This window comes from Pleurodeles waltl, chromosome 1_2 (genome assembly GCF_031143425.1).
Source record: "Pleurodeles waltl isolate 20211129_DDA chromosome 1_2, aPleWal1.hap1.20221129, whole genome shotgun sequence".
Classification (NCBI taxonomy): domain Eukaryota; kingdom Metazoa; phylum Chordata; class Amphibia; order Caudata; family Salamandridae; genus Pleurodeles; species Pleurodeles waltl.
The window spans coordinates 1,024,240,668-1,024,264,961 of record NC_090437.1 but is presented as its reverse complement, the minus strand read 5'-3'; the positions used below and the strand labels follow the sequence as shown (position 1 = coordinate 1,024,264,961).

Below are 24,294 nucleotides of genomic sequence, written 5' to 3'. Positions count from 1 at the left end.
GCACAAAAATACCAATAAATATATTGCTTACAACCGCAATTTTGAAAATAGATCGATAAGTGGTTATTCCATGTCTTACGTAAAATCCAAGTTAATGTATGTCTTCAGTAAAATTGAAGAGGCCGTTTCATTCTAGGCTATAAAGATAAAATACAAAAAGGGGATCGAATATGTACATCCCGTTAACCAACCGTGACACATTTTTTTAAAGTCAAAAAAGTTAAGGCCGTATTTTCAAAATTGGAGAGACTTTCAATAATCTTTAAAACCGGAAACTCACAAGGTATTGTAACGACAACACTGTCATTGGTAGACTAGCTGTAACTTTTCACGAATAGTTTCATTCATTTGGATGCCTGAATAACACTTACAGGGTGCTTTGTTATCAATAAGGAGTGATTTCGGTGAACGGGGTATTACACTAGTTGTGAATTCAATTAGCGGTGAACATGTATTTTTAGGGTGACTGGTAGCACCTGTTCTCTCTACGTAGGTGGTGTTTTAGGGATTTAAACCTAGTTTGGTTCAACATTGGTTTTTATTAATTTTCCTTTCACGTTCCTCTCATCTCTCTAGTGACTTTGTTTTCTTTGAGCATAAATGTGACCTTTCTCCAGTTCTATATATATATATTTTTGTATATATTCTTCATCATAGAGTCTGAGCATTTTGGTTTCTAATACCAACTATTTATTTACAATATAGAGCCCTGAAGAAGTCGCTGGGGATTAGAAGAATTCCCCATGACGAAACACGTGTTGGCTCGGAGTGTATCTTCATGGATGTTGCTGTAGCAAATTTTGATATTGCGACCTATTAAATTTCTGAACTGGATTGGACTTTATAATGATTGATGGGAAATTTCTTGTTTGTATTCCTTTGAATTCACTCACTTGGATTTTGACTTATTTGATCTGAACTGTACTCACTTGAATTCTTGACATTTATATTTTGTAGAAGCAAAAATTGTTCTGGTAAGGGGGCCTCACTCTGTGTAGATCCGCAGATGAGCTGTGATATCCGCAAGACTCCCTCCTTGGTCTTGGTCTGGTACATGGGTTCGAATAGTCTCGGAATTGAACTGCCTTTGAACGCTGGCAACTGTCTGATATTCCTTTTTTATTTGCAATATGTTGATTTAGGACCTGTGTGATAATGTGGCTATAACCCTTGGCAGCATCGATATATTTATTTTTCTTTTTGTTTAAGTGATGGGGCCCCTTCTAAGGACTTCCATCAATAATTACCATGGCCCCCCAGCTGGTATCCATATGGATACAGTTCTCTGATATAAGTGTGCTGTGTCTTTTGCTAATATGGATGGTAGTTAGAGAATTGCAATTATGCCACTGTTTTTGGGGGCTTAAATGGGTGTTGGGTGGGAGGGCGGGATTATGTTTATTATGTTTAACTGGATCGCAATGTAAATCTTCACAGCTGCTGGTTTGTTGCTATCTTCAGAAATATTGCTATATAAATTTAAAGGGAGTTGAGACTCGAAGCATAGCAAAGGTAAAAATACTGTGTATTATGACATGGTTCACTGAGTATTATACACTATGCAGGAGTATAACATAATTACATGGAATGTGCATGGTATGGCCACTCAGGGTGTAAGAGACACCGGATATATGCCTATCTTAAGCGTCAGAGAACACACTTTGCTATTTTACAGGAAACACACTTGTTGGAAGCTGATTTACAGGCACTAAGGAAGCGTTGGCAGGGACAGATCTTTGGCACGTCATTCTCGGCTTATGCGAGAGGAGTACTAGTGTGGATAGAACCAAGGGGTACCCTATGTTCAACATGCACACAAGATAGACGAGGGAGGCAGATATGTAGTGCTAGAGGGGCAGCTTGACGGTAAACCGTTCACGATAATAGGGATTTATGCCCCCAATAGCGCGCTGTCTGATTTTCTCCGGAAAATGACCCCGGCGCTGCTGATGGACCCTGCTGCGCCTGCTGTTTGGGGTGGGGACTTCAACTGCATTTCAGATGGATCGATGGATCGCTCGACATCGCCTCCACGGGGGCAGCGAGTAGGCGCGGCTCTAGTCTGCTGGCGACCTGGGCAGGGGACATAGGATTACATGATATTTGGCGTGTCGGCCACCCGGCACATAGGGAGTACTCGTTTTACTCTGCGTCTCACAGGGTACACACTACAATAGACATTATGAGGGCGATCCCAGCTGTATGTTCTCTAGTTAAAGATTCTGGTTACTTAGCCAAGACACTTTCTAACCATTCCCCGTTGTTGGTGACATTGCAGTGGGGAAGAGGGCGCTCCGCGGTCCCTGTCTGGTGATTGCAGGGGGAGGCACTATTGGATCAACTCTACAGGGAAGAATTAAATACATTAATAAAGCAATACTGGGAACTAGATAAGGGTTCTATGGGATAGAGAGCGATGGAGTGGGATGCCCATAAGGTTGTGGTGAGGGGTCACTGTCTCTCGGCCTCTTGGGGAGTGCGTCGTACACTTCACACTGAAGTCAGTAAGTTGGAAAAAGAATTGAGAATCTTGGAGGTGGCAGTGGCTCAAAACAAGGTACTGTTTGCAACACTTCAGGCTCAGCAGTTGATTCATGAGGAGGCGGACCAACGTCTCCGTCGGCATGACTATAATCACCACCATATGCAATTACAAACGGAAAGTGACAGGTCAGGGAGATTGCTTGCATAGCTTTTAAGGGAGGACCGCCAGCAGACTCCTATAGGAGCTATATGCTCAGGCAACGGAACTTTAGCTACTACACAGGATGTGATCAATAAAGTGTTTAAAGAATATTATACAGGATTGTATTGTGGGCAAACAACATGTGATACTCAGCAATTTAGGACCTGCCTGGTGGGGGGGGGGGGATCTCTGGCATGGTTGTCAACACCAGATAGGGTAGCTCTGGAGGCTACCCTAGGAGCCATGGAGGTTGCCATGGTTCAAATATCCCGTAATAAAGCACCAGGAATGGATGGCCTGCCAATAGAGAACTATACTACTTACGCACAACACCTGAAAAGCCACTTGTTAGCAGCGTTTGAAGAGGCATGGATTGCTTCCACCATCGTAAAGAGAGGCGTTGATAGTGGTCCTTCCCAAGCAAGGCTGGGATCCCACGGATGTGAGGTCGGACAGACCGCTCTCTTTACTTAATCTAGACTGCAAAAATGTGGGTAAAGTGTTGGAAAATAGGCTCGCCCCCATAATACACACTTTAATTCACGAAGATCAGAATGGCTTTATACCGAAACGCAACATGTTTTTGAATGTTCGCAGATTGCTTAGCATTATCTGTGACACTTCGACTGTGGCACATGATAATATGGCGATGTCACTAGACATCGAGAAGGCATTCGACACACTGGGTTGGGATTTTCTGTTTGTTACTATGCATGACATGGGGTTTGGCCCAGGCTTCGTACGCTGGTTTCAGACCCTATATGCTGAACCCACGGCCAGAGTGAAAACGTGAGGTGTCATATCAGATAGCTTTCCCAATGTCAGGGGAACTAGGCAGGGCTGCCCCCTGTCGCCCTTGCTGTTTGCTATCGCGATGGAGCCACTGGCGACAAGATTATGTGTGCTGGAGAGACAGTGGGGGGTATGTAGAATGGGAACATATCACATTATTTCGCTTTATGCGGACAATGCATTGATCTACTTGGAAAGGGGGGGGGTGAGGTGATGTCTTCGGTGATGTCCCTGCTAGATACCTATGGTGGGATATCGGGGTTGAGAGTCAACTGGGACAAATCTTGCTTATTTCCTCTGACTGCGCTGCCCGTGAGAGTGAGAGAGAATATTCCTGAGGGACATCTGAAGTGGTGCTTTGATACGTTCAAATACCTGGGAGTCCACATATATCATAAATCCGAGGACCTAAGGGATGGTAACTTGGGCCGAGCATTGAGCTCCATGAGGGGGTCTCTGCGGTTTTGGTGCTCGCTCCCCTTGTCGCCGCTGGGTAGGGTAGCGGTGGCGAATATGCTGGTGCTCCCACGATTTCTTTACTACTTCGCAGCATTACCTATTGAGGTGCCCAAGAGTGTCGAATGGCATGGTGGATGGTGACACTGGCAATCCCTTAGTGGTAGCTGCTCATGCCTGCTGGAGATGATGTATACAAAAAGGGTGTAGGGGGTCCCCATACTCACCCCTCATCCCCTTAGGGCAGATACCCGGGAGCGCAGAACTGAATAGAGCGTATTCAGTGGCCGAATGGGTGGAGGTAGGAATATTAACAGTGGGTGATTGCTTTGAAGACGGCACTCTGATGGCATTTGAGTACATAAAAGACCTCATGTCAGTGGGTCCAGGTCAATTTATATCATATTACTCTATATGCCATTTAATAAAGAAAGCATGGGCGAAAGGTGACCAAGAACCGGATATCTCCCCGACACTACACTACGTTATCGGAGGATGGCCATACAAAGCTGATTACAAACCTTTACAAAGCCTTGAATAGAGTTCCTGGAAATGGGCTGGAGAACGCGGAAGGGCGGTTGAGCGCTGTTCTCCCGATCCTGTTATCTCCTGAGGAGTGGTCCCTTACTCTTGGTCAGGTCCGGCGGGTGTCGCGGAATCCTAGATTTCGCTACACCCAATTCAATTTCATACATCAGACGTACCTTTCGCCGCCCCATATTGGGCGCATATTCCCTGCATCTAATCCGCTATGTCCCTGCTGCGGTTCCTTGACGGCTCCTTTTTATCATATGGTTTGGAAGTATGGGCCTCTAGGGGAGGCCTGGCGGGAGTTGGTAGCAGTTATATCTGATATTACGGAACATCTGCTCTTGCCAGAACCAAGATCTTGTTTATTGGGTATTAGAACTAGAAATAAACAACATATATACATTCATAGATTTGCAGACTTGGCTCTTATAATGTACACACAATTGTTTGCCATGAACTGGAAGGCCCCCAGGGCTCCAGAGATTCAGACGTGGCGAGCGGTGCCGCTGCGCTGGGCACAGACGGAGACTCAAGTGCTACGCACATTACGAGATAAAGGTCAGACGCACACGGAGTATGATGCTTGGGAAACGTTTGTCACTAGATTAGAGGTTAAGAATGATGAGTGCCCGCCATGGAATTGATAGAACAGGGCGCACATGAAGTAATGGGGACATGTCTGCTGCACTTCTCATTGCTGCATTTTGTAATTTTCTTCTCCTTCTTTTGAACGGTGCACTGGATTGGGGGCCGCGGAGAGGGAGGACTGTTCACCGTTCTAGAGAGTAATGGGATAGCAACACATAAACTATCTGGAATATATAAAAAGGATGGCCGATGCTTGGGCGGATATAATCAAGGACTGAGGGCAGAGTTGCGATAGAGGCATATGACACCGCATATCATTATGGGGTTATGCAACCACAATAAAGGGTGTGTTAGACAGCAAGGAGAAACTCACACATGACATGAAAACAAATATTTGGACTATACGATATGTTATTGTACTACAGTTTATTAATACACGGAGGTTGGAGAAAGGGGTTTACAGCTCCATCCCATGGAAACGATTGTAAATGTATCGGCAGTCACTTGTGTAATTGATTATCGTAGGATGAAAATCCTAATACATGGATCCAGATCTAGTTTGTTATTTTGAAGTTAGGATATTATGCAATGGTTGTGATCCTGATGTTTTGCTGTTTATGTTCATTGTTGAATGCATGTGCTGAAAACAATAAAACAGATATAAAAAAAAAAAAGCAGATGTCTGTTTATAGCAGTAAGCAAAGTCACAGAACGGAATCCTAGTTGGCACAGTGTGGAATAGTGACTTGTGTACTTATAGTGTTATGGGGTCGTGTCCTGTGACAGAAAGCACTCTGATTATGTAAGTCATTATTTTAAAATTCTGTCACAAACATTCTGAAAGGTGCTAGGTGGACGAAGGCTAGGAGAAGGGGCCAGGAGAAGGGAGGGGGTGGAAAACTGCTGCTTGATTCACTCGAACCTGTCATTAACCGTCTACCACTATTATTGATCTACGCACAACCTATCCTTTGTCTGCCACTTTGCTGCCCCTCATGCCCCCATGCATCCTGCACCCTTGTGTTCTAACATGGGGGTAATTAAATGGGGACATAAGGATAGAAAGAAAAGGACACCAGGGTCTAAGGACAAATGAGGGTGGAAAAAAGGCTGGAAAAGGGCTACTTAAACCCTGCATGATCCACTTGACAGCTATGACTTTTTGACCACTTTCCCCTAGCCCTGCTACCAGCGAGAGAGTATTCCGCCAATTGGAGTAACTGCCTTATTAGGATTGTGCAACAAGGATTTATAAGAGATACTGTGATTCTGTGACTTTGAGGCGCCAAGACATTGAGATCTAAAACGGTCAGTGCAGCAGGCCAGGCAAAGCTGGTGCGGCTTGGTGTGGTGTGCGTGGCTGAGGCATTAGAGCCAGTGGGTACCTTGGGTACTTACACCTTATACCAGGTCCAGTTATCCCTTATTAATAAAATGTAGTAGTATTCTAGCAGCTTAGGCTGATAGAGGTAGCTGTAGCAGAGCAGCTTAGACTGAACTAGGAGACATGCATAGCTCCTGCAATACCACTATAGTTACACAATACTTATACACAAGTAAAGACAATACTCGGTGTTACCAAAAATAAAGGTAGTTTATTTAGAGACACAAGGTCAAAAATATCTTCGAGGCAATACTACTTCTGGAGGTAAGTATTATGCACAATATATACACCAGACACCAAAATAAGGTACGGTAATTAGACATAGGATAGTGCAAACAATAGGAGATGCTATAGAATGCAATAAGAGACAATAGGTCTAGGGGCAAAACAAACCATATACTAAGAAAGTGAAATGCGAATCACGAATTCCCCCCTAGACAAGTGTAGTGTGTAGAGAATATTGTCAAAGTGGCGCTGCCTGGACCCAGGAGGGACCGGGGGACCTCAACTCGGACTGAGGAGGCGGAGGGGGCTCCCAACACTGGAGGGAACCCACAAATGACTAGGCAGCACCCACAGAGGTCCCAGGACACAGGGACAAAGAAGGTGCAAATTGCACCGGAGAACAACTCAGCGAGTTGAGCGTCGCAGAATAGAGTGCTTGGGACCTGGGCCAGGCTGTGCACGAAGGATTCTTGCAAATAGTGCACAGAGGCCTCAGGAGGTGAAGATGATGCGGTGCACAGGGGTACTCTCGCAAATGGTGAAGGCAAGCTTCTTACCTGCTCCAAATTTGGACAGCAGGACCTTAGGACAGTCTGTGTCGAAGGGGTCCACCATCTGTGTTCCAAGGAACACGCTCGTGGCCAGGAGAGGAGTCCAAGAGAACCAGTTGTCATCTTAGAAGGTGCCTGCTGGAGCAGAGAAGTGACGCAGTCACTCCACAGGAGATTTCTTCGGTCCTTCTGGTGCAGGGTGAAGACAGGGAGCCCCCAGAACATGCACACCATGGAAACTGTTGCAGTTGCTGGCTGGAGCTGAAGTTGCAGAGGAAAAGTAGCCCTTCTAGATACTTTGCTGCTGTTACAGTGCTTCCTGGAGCAGTCTGTGGTCGATCCAAGGATGAAGTAGTAGTTGCAGAGGATTCTTGCTGGAAACTTGCAAGTAGAATCTGAAGAGAAACACACAGAGGAGACCCTAAATAGCCCTGAGAGGGGGATTGGCTACCTTATTAGGTATGGACCTATCAGGAGGGGGTCTCTGACGTCACCTGCTGGCACTGGCCACTAAAAGGCCTCCAGAGTGACCCCACACCTTGGAACACAAGATGGCTGAAGTCTGGGACACACTGGAGGAGCTCTGGACACTACCCCTGGGGTGGTGATTGACAGAGGAGTGGTCACTCCCCTTTCCTGTGTCCAGTTTCGCGCCACAGCAGGGACTGGGGATCCCTGAACCGGTGTAGGCTGGCTTATGCAATGAGGGAACAAACTGTGCCCTTCAAAGCATTTCCAGAGGCTCTGGGAGGCTACTCCTCCCAATCCTGTAACACATATTTCCAAAGGGAGAAGGGTGTAACACCCTCCTCCCAAAGGAAATGCTATGTTCTGCCTTCCTGGACTGAGCTGCTCAGACCCCAGGAGGGCAGAACCCTGTCTGTGAGGTGGCAGCAGCTGTAGCTGCATTGCAAGCCTCAGAGCGCTGGTTTCGCAGTACTCTGGAACCATAGCGGAACCCCCAGGATGCATGGAATTGGCTCCCCAATACCAGATTTGGAATGGGGGGACAATTCCTTGATCTTAGACACCTTACTTGGCCATATTCGGGGTTACCATTTTGAAGCTACATATAGGTATTGACCTATATGTAGTGCACACGTGTAATGGCTTCCCCACACTCACAAAGTCCGGGGAATTGGCCCTGGACTGCGTGGGGGCACCTTTGCTAATGCAAGGGTGCCCTCACCCTTAGTAACTTTGCACCTAACCTTCAGTAAATGAAGGTTAGACATATAGGTGACTTATAAGTTACTTTAGTGCAGTGAAAAAGGCTGTTAAATAGTACACACACTATTTCACGCGGGCTGCAATGGCAGTCCTGTAAAAGGGTTTGTCTGAGCTGCTTAAGGGTGGCAAAAGAAATGCCGCAGCCCATAAGGATCTCCTGGAACCCCAATGCCCTTGGTTCCTGGGGACCATATACTAGGGACTTATAAGGGGGGGGGGGTCCAGTGTGCCAATTGGAATTGGTAAATGAAGTCACTAGCCTATAGTGACAAATTTAGAAGCAGAGAGAGCATAAGCACTGAGGCTCTGGTTAGCAGAGCCTCGGTGACACAGTTAAGCACTACTGACAACACACATATTAAGCCACAAACTATGAGCACTGGGGTCCTGGTTAGCAGGATCCTAGTGAGACAGGCAAAACACACTGACATATAGGGTTTTCAGTATGAGCACTGGGGTCCTGGTTAACAGCATCCCAGTGACACAGTAAAAACACACTGACACACACTCACAAACAGGGCAAAAGTGGAGGTAACCATGCTAGAAAGAGGGGACACACACACACACACACACACATCCCCCCCCCCCCCCCCACCCACTCCCGTGACTGTGCTTGACAACCCTGTCGGTCATTGGTCTCTGTTGGACATCGGTGGTGGACAGAAAGTAACAGGGAAATGACACTGAAAAACAGAGAAACCACCAGTGCTAGGCAAACAGTACAGAGGCGCTCAAGTAGAGTATATAGTGGACTAATCATGGTGTAGGAAAATGCTACTGTTGGCATGGCTACCCCCTATCTTTTTGCCTTTTTTTGATGCCAGCTTTGATTGGAAGTGTGATGGGGCCCTGCTAACCAGGCCCCAGCACCAGTGTTTGTTCCCTAAAACTGTACCTTTGTTTCCACAAATGGCACAGCCCTGGCACACAGTTAAGTCCCTTGTAAAAGTTACCCCTGGTACCAAGGGCCCTGTGGCCAGGGAAGGTCTCTAAAGGCTGCAGCATGTATTCTGCCACCCTAGGGACCCCTTACTCAGCAAATGCACACTACCTCACAGCTTGTGTGTGCTGATGAGATAAAAAAGACTAGGTCGACATGGCATTCCCCTCAGAGTGCCATGCCCTCAACCCACTGCCTTAAGTCGACATGGCATTCCCCTCAGAGTGCCATGCCCTCAACCCACTGCCTGTGGCATAGGTAAGTCACCCCTCTAGCCAGCCTTACAGCCCTAAGGCAGGGTGCACTATATCACAGGTGAGGACATAGCTGCATGAGCACTATGCTCCTACATTCTTTAAGTCAATTCTTAGACATTGTAAGTGCAGGGTAGCCATAAAGAGTATATGGTCTGGGAGTTTGTCATTACCAACACCACAGCACCACAATGGCTACACTGAATACTGGGAAGTTTGGTATCAAACTTCTCAGCACAATAAACCCACACTGATGCCAGTGTGGGATTTATTGAAAAATTGACACAGAGGGCATCTTAGAGATGCCCCCTGTATACCAGCCCTTCTGCTAGTGTGTGACTGACGGGTCTGTGTCAGCCTGCCACTTTCAGACGAGTTTCTGGCCACATGGGATGAGTGCCTTTGTGCACTCTGTGCCCAGAAACAAAACCTGCCCTGGGTGGAGGTGCTTCTGACCTCCCCCTGCAGGAAATGTAACAGCTGGCGGTGAGCCTCAAAGTCTCAGGCCAGTGTTACCGTGCCTCAGGGCACTCCAGCCAGTGGAGATGCCGCTCCCCAGACAAGCCCCATTTTTGGCGGCAAGTTCAGGGGGAGATAATGAGAAAAACAAGGAGGAGTCACCCTGCCAGCCAGGACCACCCCTAAGGTGTCCAGAGCTGAGGTGACCCCTTCCTTAGAAAATCCTCCATCTTGTCTTGGCGGATTTAGCACAATAGGAATAGGAATGTGCCTCCCTCCCCAAAGGGAGGAGGCATAAGGAGGGTGTAACCACCCTCAGGGACAGTAGCCATTGGCTACTGCCCTCCAGCCCTAACACACCCCTAAATGTAGTATTTAGGGGCGACCCTGAACCCAGGAAATCAGATTCCCGATGACCTACAAAGAAGAAGGACTGACTAGCTGAAAAACCCTGCAGAGAAGAAGGAAGACGACAACTGCTTTGGCCCCAGCCCTACCGGCCTGTCTCCTGATTTAAATAACTTGCACCTGCGACGCACCCTGCGGGCCCAGCGACCTCTGCAGACTCAGAGGACTGCCCTGCACCTAAGAAGGATCAAGATCTCTTGTGGACAGCGAACTGTCCAACAAAGAAAGAAGAAATCATCTTTAAATGGAGTTCCACCTCACTCCAGAAGCATGAGTCCCCACCACTCTACACCCGACACCCCTAGCCCGTGTCCAGAGAAACCAATGACCCAGAGAGGACGCCCAGGCGACTCCGACGATGTGTCCAGCCTGGGCTGACCTCTTCACCCCCACAACGCCGCCTGCAGAGGGTAACCCGAGGACCCCCCTGACCGCGACTGCCCGGGACAAAGAAATCTGATGCCTGGAAGAAGCACTGCACCCGCAGCCCCCAGGCCCGAGAAGAACCGACCACCAGTGCAGCTGTGGCCAGCAGGTGGCCCTCACCCTTGCCCAGTCGGTGGCTGGCCCGAGAAGCCCCCCTGTGCCCTGCCTGCAATGTCTGAGTGACCCCTGGGTCCCTCCATTGAATCCTATTACAAACCTGATGCCCTGCTTGCCCACTGCACCTGGCCGCCCCTGTGCCGCTGAGGGTGTGCTTTGTGTGCCCTCCCCAGTGCTCTACTAAACCCCCCAGGTCTGCTTCCTGAGGATGTGGGTACTTACCTGCCAGCAGACCGGAACCGGAGCACCCCATGTCACCATAGGTGCCCATGTTATTTTGGCTCCTCTTTGACCTCTGCACCTAACTGGCCTAGTGTTGCTGGTGCTGGGTGTTTTGGGTTGACTTGAACCCCCAGCGGTGGGCTGCCTATGCCCCGGAGACTGAATTTGTAAGTACTTTACTTACCGTATTAACCAAACTGTATTTACCTCCCTCAGGAACTGTCGAATTTTGCACTGTGTCCACTTTTAAAATAGCTTATTGCCATTTTATGAAAAACTGTGTACATTACTGTTTTGGTTCAAAGTTCTAACTATACCTATGCGAAGTACCTTATATTTAATGTTTTTACCTGCAATTTGAATCTTGTGGTCCTAAAATAAATTAAGGAAATAATATTTTTCTATATAAAAAGCTATTGGCCTGGAGTTAAGTCATTGAGTGTGTGTTTTCATTTATTGCTTGCATGTGTACAACCAATGCTTAAGACTACCCTCTAACAAGCCTAACTGCTCGACCACACTACCACAAATAGAGCATTAGTATTATCTATTATTCCCTCTGTCAAGCCTCTTGGCGAACCCCAGACTCTGTGCACACTATATCTAATTTTGATATAATATATACAGAGCTAACTTCCTACACTTGGTACAACCTAAAGCAAAGGGGTGTGGCTGGAAGGAATATAAGACTACTGCTCTCCCTTGTGGATCAATGCCTAAAGGACCTGATTCTGCTTCTGTCACACTCCTGCTAGCTAGCAACTCAAGAGAGGCTGATCCCGGCCTTCCAAATAGGTTGATAACTAGTTTCTACCACAAGGTGGGTCAAAAGATGGACAAGGCTGGACAAGACTACAGCAGATCATTGAGCAGATCAACAAACAGACCAACAAGCAAACAGAATTGGAGCTGCAGCTAGAGATGCAGGGTGCTGCCCTAGCTCAGGATCAGGAGCAGGAGACAGTTCTGGCAGCCCCGGAGATGGAGGATGTTGGTGGAGAATCCTACACCAGACGCTCAGAGAGAGACAGCGAGATAAGAGCTGCTGAGAGTGTTAAAACTGACTTGGCTGGGTCATCAACGACAGTGCTGGTGGACGAGCAATTTTATAGGAAGTCTTGCCGTACGTTGAAGGGACAACAAAGTGCACTAGAGAGCCCGAGGATGGAGAGCGAACTTAGAGGGCCCCAGAGAAGAGTGGGTCAAGAACCTCTGCAGGAATCTTCAAACCACAGGTGACCTAGTGGCGTACATCTGACAGAAACGAACTGGGGGACATAGGGGTCCCGGGCAGTGGTACCCCCAAAGGGGAAAAGTGACTGCCTTAATGATAGCTCCCTGATGTTTCTGGATTATACGCTACCAGATGTACCCTGTAGCCCAATAGCTAAAGCCGGACCTTGTGGGCCATCTAAGGCTTTGCCGGTAGCTGAAGATGGTCCTGCGGCCTCGGTGGAGGCTTCGTTTAGCTTCAAACCTGTCATCAACAGCTCCTCCCCTAGTGGAGGGTTTTATTTGACTGACTCTATATGCCAGCATATTTCTGCTTGCCAGTCCTCCAGGAACAATCCTGCATCTGCGGAGACCCCACAAGGTTTTATAATCTCCGGAGCTATGACTGCATTAAACAATGTTCTAGTCTCGATCTTTGCTCTATTTGAGAAATTTCTCGGGGGGCTGAGCACATTGAATCATTATTAACTATGATACTACAGGCCCTAGTCTCGAATGAATGAACAATTGGGTCAAACCAGGTGCCACCCCCACAGACCCCCTGGTATGCTAGTCACAGCCAACTTAATTCCTCAAATCTTATAAGGAGTACTACACAGATGCAAACTGCAGATTCCATTCCTGCTCAAACTGGGAGTATATTACAGATTAATACAAGTATGGGTAACCCCAGCAGTGAAGGCGCCAATGTCCATGGAGAGGGTGCCGGGCCCACTGCAACAGTGGGGGTAGCCTCCCTGCAGACGAGCACAAGGCTAGTCCCAGCAATAAAAAACTCAACCATTGAACCAATGAAGCTACCAGCTAGCACCATGGAATGTAAAAGGAGAGCTCATGGATTCCAGAATGGAGCCTCTGTTGATATAGGGGCAACTGCGAATAAGAAGAAGGTATGTGCTTAAGAAAAGGGGAAGCAGGCTACACCATTTCCAGTTTACTCCCTTAAATGTTTATTCTCCTACAATAAGAATAGCATAGAGAGGCGGCTAGCTCCAGCTGCCAGTTACAAGGGTACACCAAGTGAGGAGAACATTTGCATCAGTAATATAGCTGCTGTCCCGCCCAACAACACCCCTGGGCCAGTTGCCAATTGTAGGGGGGCACCGGAACTCCCATGATCCACCTAACTTCAATCCTGCGAGGATAATCACAGCGAGGTGGGGGGGCGGTCTAGTGGAAGGAGAAGCTTACCAAGAAAGCCCAGTAAAGGCAAGGAAGCCCAGGAATAAGAAGAAAGGCTCTATAAAGGAAAGAAAAGGGCAGTAAGGAAAGGTTCAAGGAAGGTAGCTAAGACTGACAGTTCCCTGCCTTGTCCCCACAAGATGGTGGCAGCCCATGTTGAACAACCTGAACAGGAGGTATTATGCACTCCCGGAGAATTGAGGGTGCTCCCGGGATTGAACCCGGATGTTTCACCATTTATGGCGCTTTCAGGATTTAGACACAGAGATGGCCTGGATGCCAGTGACCCACATTGCAACAAAATTGATGGCTCTGGCGATATTGTGCCAGAGGGAAGATACAGCGGGCAGGATTTGGAATTTGTCGATCTCTTCCCTGATGTTGGTTTGAGCCAACCCCTAAATAGGTCTAGATTATTAAGCCTTTTCTACGCTGTACCTGAGCTGAGAGTCCTCTCTTCCAGTGATGTGAAATTAGTGAAGCTGGGAACTAAGCAACAGTGGCTTGATTATGGTAGGAGGTACACTCATCCTACCAACCCCCAAGGCGATCTTGCTATCTCCTGTCCCTCAGCTCTAGTTGAATTCGCCCTACCAGGGATAGCTAGATTAATCCTCAATCGTGCAGACTGTTTCCATATAATGGGGGTTGATGTGCTGCCCTGTTCTACCACCAACCAAAAGAAAATTAATGGGTAACAAGGGATGTGGGAACAGCGCAGATATGTTAAGGGAAGGCAGCCCTACTAGGCATGGTCTGGCACCATGGCGAAATAAGAAGAGTTCTATAGCCGAGGGTAGTAGAGTGCGAGAATCACTGACTATTATCACATACAAAAACAGTAGACCAATCCGGATTCCTAGCCGTGATGTGATGGAAAAAGGGCCCAACTGTGAGAACTGGTCATGGGTAGCGGCCGTACTTGCTGGCAATACAGGAGCATCCCCTAGAGCAAGAACTGACTGATTAGTAAAGGAATCTTCTGTTCATCCAGCTATTTCTTCTGTACGCTCTCCCCCCAAATACCGCTTGCCCGCAACAACTTGGAGGGGGGTTGTTTGCGAATACTGTTCTGGAATAGCAGGTTTGCTAGCAAACTAGAAGACAACAACTGAATAGAATATGTCAGTTTGCATGATATTGTTTGTTTCCAAGAAACATGGCCTGTTGAAGGAGTATGCATTGATGGGTTTTTGGGCTTTGATACATTGGCTGTTTGGGCAGGGAAGGGTTGCCCTTTAGGGGCATCTCAATATGGATGTCATGCAAGCTAGAGTGTAAAGTAGAGCAAGTTGATGTACCACTCCTGAGGGCTTCTACTAATATCCAGCATATGAGACTTAGGTCCAGCATATGAGACTTAGGTCAAGTCGTATTGATATCTTGAACTTATACATTCCGCCAGGGTGGTCTTCGGGGGTTCAGGCACTCTGGAGAGGATGCTCCACATATGTCAAAGGTTAGAAGAAGCACAATGGATGATAAAGCTGCGAAAAAGGCAGGAGTGTGATGCTGGTTTGTGGTGACTTTAACTCCTCAGTCTGTGACACTATTAACAGCCATGAAATCTTGCTGGAAGATCATAGTATGGGGATCCCATAGACAGCTATGAGTCGCTTTAAGTCTACAAAAAAGCTGGGGCCTTTACTGATCTTTTATTGAACAATGGTCTCCGCTTGGTTAATGGGCGTTCAAAGTTGGATGGCGCTGCAAACGTAACTTTCAATAATGGTAAATCCTCCTCGATCATTGATTGTTATTGCCAACGTGGAAGCATGATTGTCTATTTTTGGACATAGCTGTGGTTGCAGGGTGGAAAGTGATCACAATCCATTTGTCCTTGCTATGAGGATGAACGCTCTGGGGCTTGGGATTACAACAGGATAGGCCCCGGGGCTGCACAGGAGGGAGATTGTGCTATCCAATTGCAGAAAAACAATACGATGGGATGGTGAGAAGTATCGACAGGGACTTCCGCAGCTAGAACCCATAATGGCCATCTATGGACAATCTGTCGTAGATGCCCCGGTTAATGATAGCCGTCTCATATTGGCTGCTTATGGCCAAATGACAAGGGAGCTGGGGGCCCTGTGGTCTAAGCCATTATGGATTAAGTCAGATGGTGTTATTGGAAAAGGGCTGCTAGGATATGATGGATGGTTTGCCAAGGAGTGTGCAGAGGCAAAAAGAGGAGTCTTGTTTGCCTTAACACAGCGTCATGGTACTTCAATTGGTGAAATTAAATTTAAAGAATACAGAAGAGATTACAAGTCCTTGCTAGCAACTGAGGAACGGCTGTACCAAATTGCAATGTGGGCTGAACTCAGAGCAAGCATAGCTTACCACAACACCAATAAATTCTGGGAACTAGTAGCTAGAGCGGGGAAGGGGACAGTGAATGTTGTTGAAACTCACATAGGCCCAGCTGGCTGGGTTCACCACTTCAGTACATTGTATAGAACTCATGTGGCTGATCCCTTGGCTCCTAGACAGAGGCACAGCGCCCTTTACACCATCACCAGCGAAATAGGAATTTTAATCCCAGAAGTGATTAGAGCATTGGGAGCAATGAAGGGGGATAAGGCCCTGGGCCCAGATCTGGCCCCGGTGGATCTTTATCATGAGGCACCCTATTACTGGGATAAAATACTTACCAAGGTGTTCGATGCTGCCCTTAAGGATAATGCAGTTCCGCAGTCTTGGTGCTCTGCTATTATTGTCCCGAGTTATAAGAAGAGTAATCGAGGCTGACCCGCTAATTATCAGCTAATTATCAGCCAATCTCCCTACTAGATGGAGCCGGGAAGGTTCTCTGAAAAGTTTTACTCCACCGCCTACAGGTGTGAGCTGACGCCCTGGGTATGATAACAGAAGTACAAGCTGGCTTCTGGCCTCGGTGGGAACTATTGACCAGATCATCCGCCTCTATTTGATCTCATATAAATTCACAGTAGTCAGGAGGTCCTCTCTGTATTTGGTCTTTATAGATCTGAAAGCCGCTTTTGACTCAGTAGTTAGGGGCAAATTGTGGAAGTCATTGATGGACCTAGGGGTCGATGCCCCCCTAGTGAAAGCCATTGCAGCATTGCACACAGACAATATGGCCAGAGTGAGATATGGATGGGCGGGGAGTGCACAGACCCATTTCAGGTACAAAAGGGTGTTTGGTAGGGCTGTATCCTAGCGCCTTTTAACCTTTTCTTGAACAATGTGGTTGTGGTTAGAGGAACAGCTAGATGTCCCCGTTGTTGCTGGTAGGGGGTTCCAATATTACTCTTCGCGGATGACACAGTACTTATGGCACGCACTAAGAACGCGGCCCATAGGCTACTAGTCCATTTTGTTAAATCTTGTGAGGAAAAATCATTAACTATCAATTGTATGAAGACCATGGGGATGACCCTATGACCCTCCCCCAGTCTGTGGCGGAAGCTAGCCATCAACCACAAACCAATTGAGGCTACTAAACACTTTGATTACCCAGGTGTGCGGTTTTTAGAGAATTTGAGCTGGGACTGCCAAGTTCGGAAGGCAGCCATAGTCCTTAAGCAAGCGGCGGGGGCAATATTGAAGTTTAAGCACAAAATTGGAGTGAGAAATATTAGAATCATTTTGGAAATGTATGCCTGGAAAGCAGTCGCTGCAGCACTCTATGGAGCAGAACTCTGGGGATATGCTGATATCAATGTGCTACAGATAGCTGAAAATAATTTCCTGAGATCTTTATTGGGGCTGGGGCCAGGTACTCCCCTGAAGGCCCTCTTTGTAGAGTTACATTTGGTGCCAATATCAGAGGTAGCAGCTCTAAGGCCAATATTAGGTATGGTTAGTTCTCAATCCTAGGGCAGCAGTGTACTTAGAACCCCTTGAAGAGTTCACTGCGAGTGGTGGACCAGGAGGGCGCTCATGTGGAACTCAGACACCAAAGGTAATCTCTGGCTAGAGGCTCTCTGGGAGGATCCGGGTGGAGTTAATCAGGACACTGCGGGTAAGGTAAAAGAGCGATATCAGGATTTTAATAAGAGGAGCACGTGTCAGGAAATTAGGCCCGATTCAATCACAAGCTATTACTTTACCAATGTCTACAAGCCAGTCCCTCCAGAGTACTTGGATCTGTTGTACCCTGAATTGAAGTGGTCTCTTTACATTAAATGTAGACTGGGTGTGCTGCCCCTAAGCGGTTACTTGTTACGCATGTGTAGGCTGGCGGCAGGACTCGAATACTGTGACTGTTCTCCTGGGGAAGTAGACAATGTGGTCCATTTCACCCTGTTTTGTAAGAAATTTGATGTAGCAAGGCGTAGGTGGCTCCGCCCTCTCTTTGTCTAATGGAGCAAATTGCACTAAAACTGCATTAGCACTTTGTACAAGACCGGGTAATATTAATGAACACAAATTGATAGCTTCATACATATGGGACACTTGGCCCTGGTTGAAAGAGCTACCAACTAACCTAGGGCTGATTGGACCAACAGATCCATAAGATCTACAGGGCCATATCTGTTATTGTGAGATATATGGTCCTTCGCTATATAAATGAGGTATATTCATTACCTTTTTTATATAATACCTTTTAATACCACAACGTAATAAAATCACTGCTGCCAATACTAATCGCTGTGAGCCCTTTTGTATAGGTCGGTATTGCCGGGAAATGTTCTATCCCCAGATATATAAGGAGGCTGTAACTGTAAATTATCCAATTGTACATGTGTATGTGGTTCCTTCATGGGGATTAGACATGTCTGGATGACGCGGATCCCTGTTAACTTTTTTTTAAACTTTTAAGGAATGAATAACGATTTTATGTAATTAAGTTTTATTGTTGTATGTATTGTGTTTTTTTTTAAAAAACATTTTTTATACATATTGTAAGGCATGATGCTGAAACAAATTAAATTAGTGTGGATTATGGACTAGAGACAACGTACCCATAAAATGATTTCACAAGACCTGCACCCTGCGCTCATTCCTGCCACTCCTACTCTTCCAATACTTGCTATAAAGCTTTTGAGGGGGCCACCAACTTCAAAACATTGTGCTTACGGGAGCTCAGACCAAAAAAAGTTTTAAGACCTCTGCTTTATAGTATTTTTTTATGTTCAGTCTACTTAGCTGGTTACTGCTCTTGTCCATTCTTAGTTATTTTGTTTAAAGTTTGTGGTCCCGAGCAGACATTTGTTAAAGGGAAAAATGAAGAGCTCTACTGAGAGTGACTTGGTTAATATCATCCCACAGTCTCTTCAGTTATTTCGTTCCTATTCAGTTAGTAAAGGGTGGTTTATTGCTATGGACTAGTCCAATACTTGGCGGAGAACATGATGGTTAACAGTTTTGTCCTATAAGAGTATAAGTGTGCATGTAGTAATGAGGAATTATTATGCTGCCTGTATGAACTATAATTGACTGTCGGACAACTGCGTGTTATGGTATTTGTGTGGGTTATAAATTGTATTGAATAGTAATTTATTCATATATCTCTTTACTATCCCTGACGAGGTGATGTAGTGATTTACACCAGGCAGCACGGTGCTCAAGGACCCAGGGATAGTAGATTTATTGTTCATTATTGGGATTAGTTGTGTGCCCTTAAGGAAACCACGCTTTACAGTTACTCCAGCTTTTACGTGGTAAATTATATTAATAGGAGTTGGGTGTGATCTTTAGGGTCGGGCGGTGAATTCATGCATTGAATGGCAATATTAATAGAGGAGTTACAGAATATTAGATATTGTCAGTCTGCAGGGGTATTGATTTTAAAGGAGAGGTTGTGATCTTAGAAATGAGGTGTGAGCAAATTTCAGGAATATAATAGGAAATGAGGCAAAGATGCATGTGACTTACAGAAGGCTTTGTGCAGAGAGGGGGAATGCAAAGGATGGAAAAGAAAGAGAGTCGTTCAAAAGAAAAAGGGGAGTTGCCAATTGAAAGTATTATGTCTAGGTCAGTTTTCATGCATGCTTCTTAGGATTATTGTGAAAAGATTTCCAGCCCTTTTTATACTAACCACTCTAATTAAACTTACAATTGAAACTACTCCAAACAAAGTAATTTGTTATGACCGTATCAAATACCTGTGCCTCGTAGAGTCACAATTCAAAAAGAAGTAGAAGCTATGTTTTATTTAGGTGTTATTGAACCCTGCCAAAGTAGCTGGCCATTTCCTATTGTGTTGGTACGCAAACTAGATGGTACGATTTGATTCTGTATTTACTAAAGGCAGATCAACAATATCACTTCTATTGAAGCTTACTCTTGGCCCAGAGTTGATGAATCTAATAAAAAGTTAGACAAGGCACAGTTTATCAACTCATCAGACCACTTTATGGAGTACTGGCAGGTTGCATTACAGGAGACCGACCAAATAAAACAACATTTTCATTTTAGAGTGCTCCCCTTTGGTTTACATGGACCTCCAGCTACCTTTTAATGCTTGATGGACAGAATTTTACAACCTCTTCGTGGTATGCAGTATACATCTCAGTCACATAGTGATCTACAGCCTCTCTTGGGAGATATTCCTATAGCATGTAGATGAGAGAACGAAAAGAGAAGCAGGGTTGACTCTGAATCCAGACAAATATATTCTAGAAGGCCAGCAAATAAGGTACTTAGGAAAATGTGTTATTTCTCCCTCAAAAACATAAAGGAAATGCCTCACAAAAACAAACAAAGAGAGCGGTAATCTCATTTCTTGGATTCATTGTTTATAATCTGAGATTTATCCTAAAATCCTCACAGCTGACAGGCCAAATAACTGCCTTGCTAAAGAAAACCATACTTGATCATGTACCCTGGGGAATGAATCAGGAAGAAACATTTGCAGCTTTAAAGGACGCTTTAAAGGATACAGGGGTAGCTATATTACCCTGCTTGCCACAACCTTTAGTGCTGGGAACCAACCCTCCTCACTTTAGGGAAATAATTGCCAAAGTGAGTCTCTTCTAACACTTGTGGAAGGAAGAACCCTTCACCTAAGTTCACAGAACTATTTATCCTACAAATGGATGCTTCTTGGACAGGTCGTTGGGTAATTTCATCCTAGAAATTTGGAGATGAGGTACAACTTACTCTTTATATTAGCCACTACATGTTGCCCTATGAATGTCATTATGTGACACTTGAGAAAGAAAGAAAATTCCTGACAGTCAGATTGGCTTTACTATTTGCTAGAGATACAACTTTTCTTCTGGAGGTCACACACTGCTGACATGGTTATCCCATAACAAAGATTCAAACCATAGTATACTCTGATGGTTTCTGTCTTTACAATGTCAGTATGTTTTTTTGTTTGCCTAGAGTGTCTTCAAATGACCCAAACAAACACCCAGAACTAAAGGTGGACGTGGCTGAAGAATGCGGGGGGTGTAGACACATCTGTAGGTATTGAAGTGATGGGAACAGTCAAAAGGTCAGCCTCGGGAAACGAGGAAGCTGAGGCCATGTTCACATCTACTGATGTACTGGTTGGTAGAAGCGGGAGTACATACTTTGATGGGGACTGGAATGCATGCTGGGTTGGTAGCTCCCGCACTCTCCGAAACAGACCAGGCAGCTGGTTGTGATATCCGAAAAGGAGATCGGGTGAAAGGACAGGCAGGCATTGGTGGAGAGCGCAGAAGAGAGGAGTATTGGAAATCAAACAGAGATTGCTGGGTGAGGCTAAAATTCAAATTTACCAATGGGCTAACCCCAAACCTTATCTGTACCTAATCATTGTGGGGAGGGTAGCAAGGAGGAAGAAGCATACAGAGGGAAATACTGTAAAATCAGATTTCCTTCAGGTATATGGGGCGGGGAAATAGACCTGCACCTCTTTTTCTTTTGCAGGCAAGTGGAATGGAGTAGGAGAGTGGAAAACCTGGAAAGAGTTTTTTTTTTTTTTTTTTTTTTACAGATGCACTTTAAGCAATTCCAAGATGCTTAAGAGGGGAATTGTGGCCTTCTTTGGGGCCAAGGGACTGAGTCCCCTCCAGCCCCCAAGAAAAATTGTAAAGAATAAAAGACACAGATACTTTGATGTAAGAAAAAGCGGAATGTATTAGGGACTAGTATCTGATATGGAGTGATAGTCCTAAAAAAACCTTTCTGATTCTGAAAGTATAAAACATTAAAAACCCTGTCACTGTAGTATGCTGGACATTTCCCCCCAACAGGCTGCTTTAGGAAACAAAACTCAGCATTCAGTGAAAGTGAATGCAGGTTGTGCGATCTGCTGTCCCTCGCAGGCCATCTCTTCTTTGTAGCTATTCACAGAGTCTCAGACAGACTCCTGCCTGAAACATATTGATGTGGCAGGAGGTTTTGCAATTTTAATTGTTATGGACCTAGGCACTGTGAAGGGCCAAAGCAATCTAAGTGATAGTAATTAGTTAAAAACGGCCTGTGTGGAATGGTACAGTAGTGAAAACATAGGTTACTTACTGCATGTGTGACCAGTTTGCAAAGCAACTTGAGGTGCCATAAGGATTCCAGCAACTGAATGTTCTTTTTTTATTTCAAGGCAGGAAATAATGCCCAGATGCAACACCGACAGTTCAGCACATCTCCAGATGACAAGAAAGAGATCATTCAGAATGGACCTGATCTGCAAGACTTCATATCTGGTGAACTATCTGACAAGAGCAGATGGAGCGAGTATAAAGGACATTTAAAACGCCAGAAAGGAGAAAGGTAATCATACATTCACTACTACACTATATGCTATGGAAACACTGTCAGCTGATCAAAACCTGTGAAGATTGTTTTTTTTTTTACAGATCCCTTGGAGAGAATATGAAGGTAGACGATCCCCCCCCTCCCCCCACATCTGCCCATTTTAGTCCCTTTAATCAGCAGACATCTTGGGTTCAAATAATCAGGTTGAGACCATGAGTGCACCATTTAACAGTTTTTCCCTGCTCCTGTGAAAGACCACCATGGCAAGTCTTGACCAACAACCAAAGAGATAGTGACGGCTCATTCCTTGCATGGGGAGAAATAAGAAAGAATGATATTTTGTTTTATGTGAATTTTGTCCCATACCGAAAGAGATATTAACAGCTTGTTCCTTGCATGAGGAAAATAAGACATAATGTATTGAATGGGATGACATTTGGTTGCTATATTTTATATAATTGTGACTGTGTTGTACATACCTTCTTGCTTCTAAGTTGTGCCTTACCTTATTTCAACTGAAGAAGGTACCTAATAGAGCTTGAAAGGCAAATGTGGTCCGAAAGGGTGTCTCATTATAAATTAGGTATATAAATACAAGTAGCAAATACAGGAGAGATGTGGCTTGACATACTTTCCAAATGGACTGCAAATGCTGTAGGATAAAAAAAACAACCCCCCAGCCCATCAACAGGGCACCAAGCATGCTCTCACTGAAAGAATGCCATTAATATCTGCCTACCCATCATTTAGTATAAAAATCCTATAAATTCCCTCTGCTATATACCGACGTTGCACCACTGACAAACATGTTACCGTATCCAGAATGAATGCTTAGTACAAAACATTTATGGGTGGTGGGTGTCTGCATCGCTCTGCAAATATGTGTTCCTTGCCCTATTCGGATCTGTTTTGTTTGTCTCTCAGGGAGGCTGACAATTTGAGAGCTAAACAGCAGAACATAGCTCTACTGAAAGGAGTTAAACTCAAACTGTACCCCCACTTTTTTAAAGGTGGCTACTGCCTCATACCAAGCTAAATGGTGAGTGGCACTATACTCTCATAAGTCTGTAATGTGACTGGGCGAGCCGCAGCAGATTATAATTACTAGGCTCCTTCCTGCACCACTGTTCGGGAGGTTACTTGGAGACCCTCTCTTGTAATGTCTGACTGGTGCCCCAGGACTCTGTTTTTTTCTGTGGTGCTATGTATGCTTTATGCGTATGCAGGCATGGATCGATAAACTGACAATGTTGGTGATTTGGTACACCTAGTATGACTTACACATCATAGATGTTTCCCTCCAATCTTGCCTCGTCATTGGTGGATATTGCATCCTCTCTGTTGCTTTCTTTAGTGCCCCTTGCAGTTGCTTGAAGAGGTGAGAGAACATCATCCACATAAAATAGGTTTCCCTGCACTCTACTGAAATTTGCCTGCCCACTCTAGTGTTGTGCAAGCGTCATCTGGGGAAAACTCTGTGGCTCGGTTTCAAGAAGGGCGCTAGCAGAGGTATACCCTCATGCCCCTTTATATGAGATGGACATTAGTATTAAAAACTAAGATGGCCATCGGGTAGATGGGGTTAATAGTCTGCCTCCTTAAGAGTGGTGCACATTAGATGCCCTCTTGTAAAAGCCAAGATCATATGTTGCTAGTTTTAAAAACATGAGGACACTCAGTGGGCTTACATATTTTTTTTACACACACAGAGGGACAAAACGCAGTGCTATGCTGAATCATTCCAAAACAGGGTGGCACAGCTTTACCAAGCCATGCCGAGGATTTTCGTCTCAACAAACTAAATTTGGATCTTTTAAAAAAAAAAAATCTAATTTTTCATACAGAATTCCAAAAAAGAGAAGAGAAACAAATACAGATACCCTGAAGTTGCAAGCTTGTGCCAGGGAACTAACATTGTGTTAACTTCACTTTCTTGCATCAAAAGTCTTGTG

General features: G+C 45.5%; 1 protein-coding gene across 1 annotated transcript in view; it reads left to right on the top strand.

Annotated features, from left to right (window-relative positions):
- Positions 1-24,294, top strand: part of LIAS (lipoic acid synthetase) — a 212,995-nt gene that overhangs the window by 7,643 nt on the left and 181,058 nt on the right. Inside the window, exon 2 of the mRNA XM_069202039.1 lies at positions 22,188-22,357. Coding sequence (XP_069058140.1) covers positions 22,188-22,357 — 170 coding nt within the window. The remainder of the gene's footprint in view (positions 1-22,187; positions 22,358-24,294) is intronic.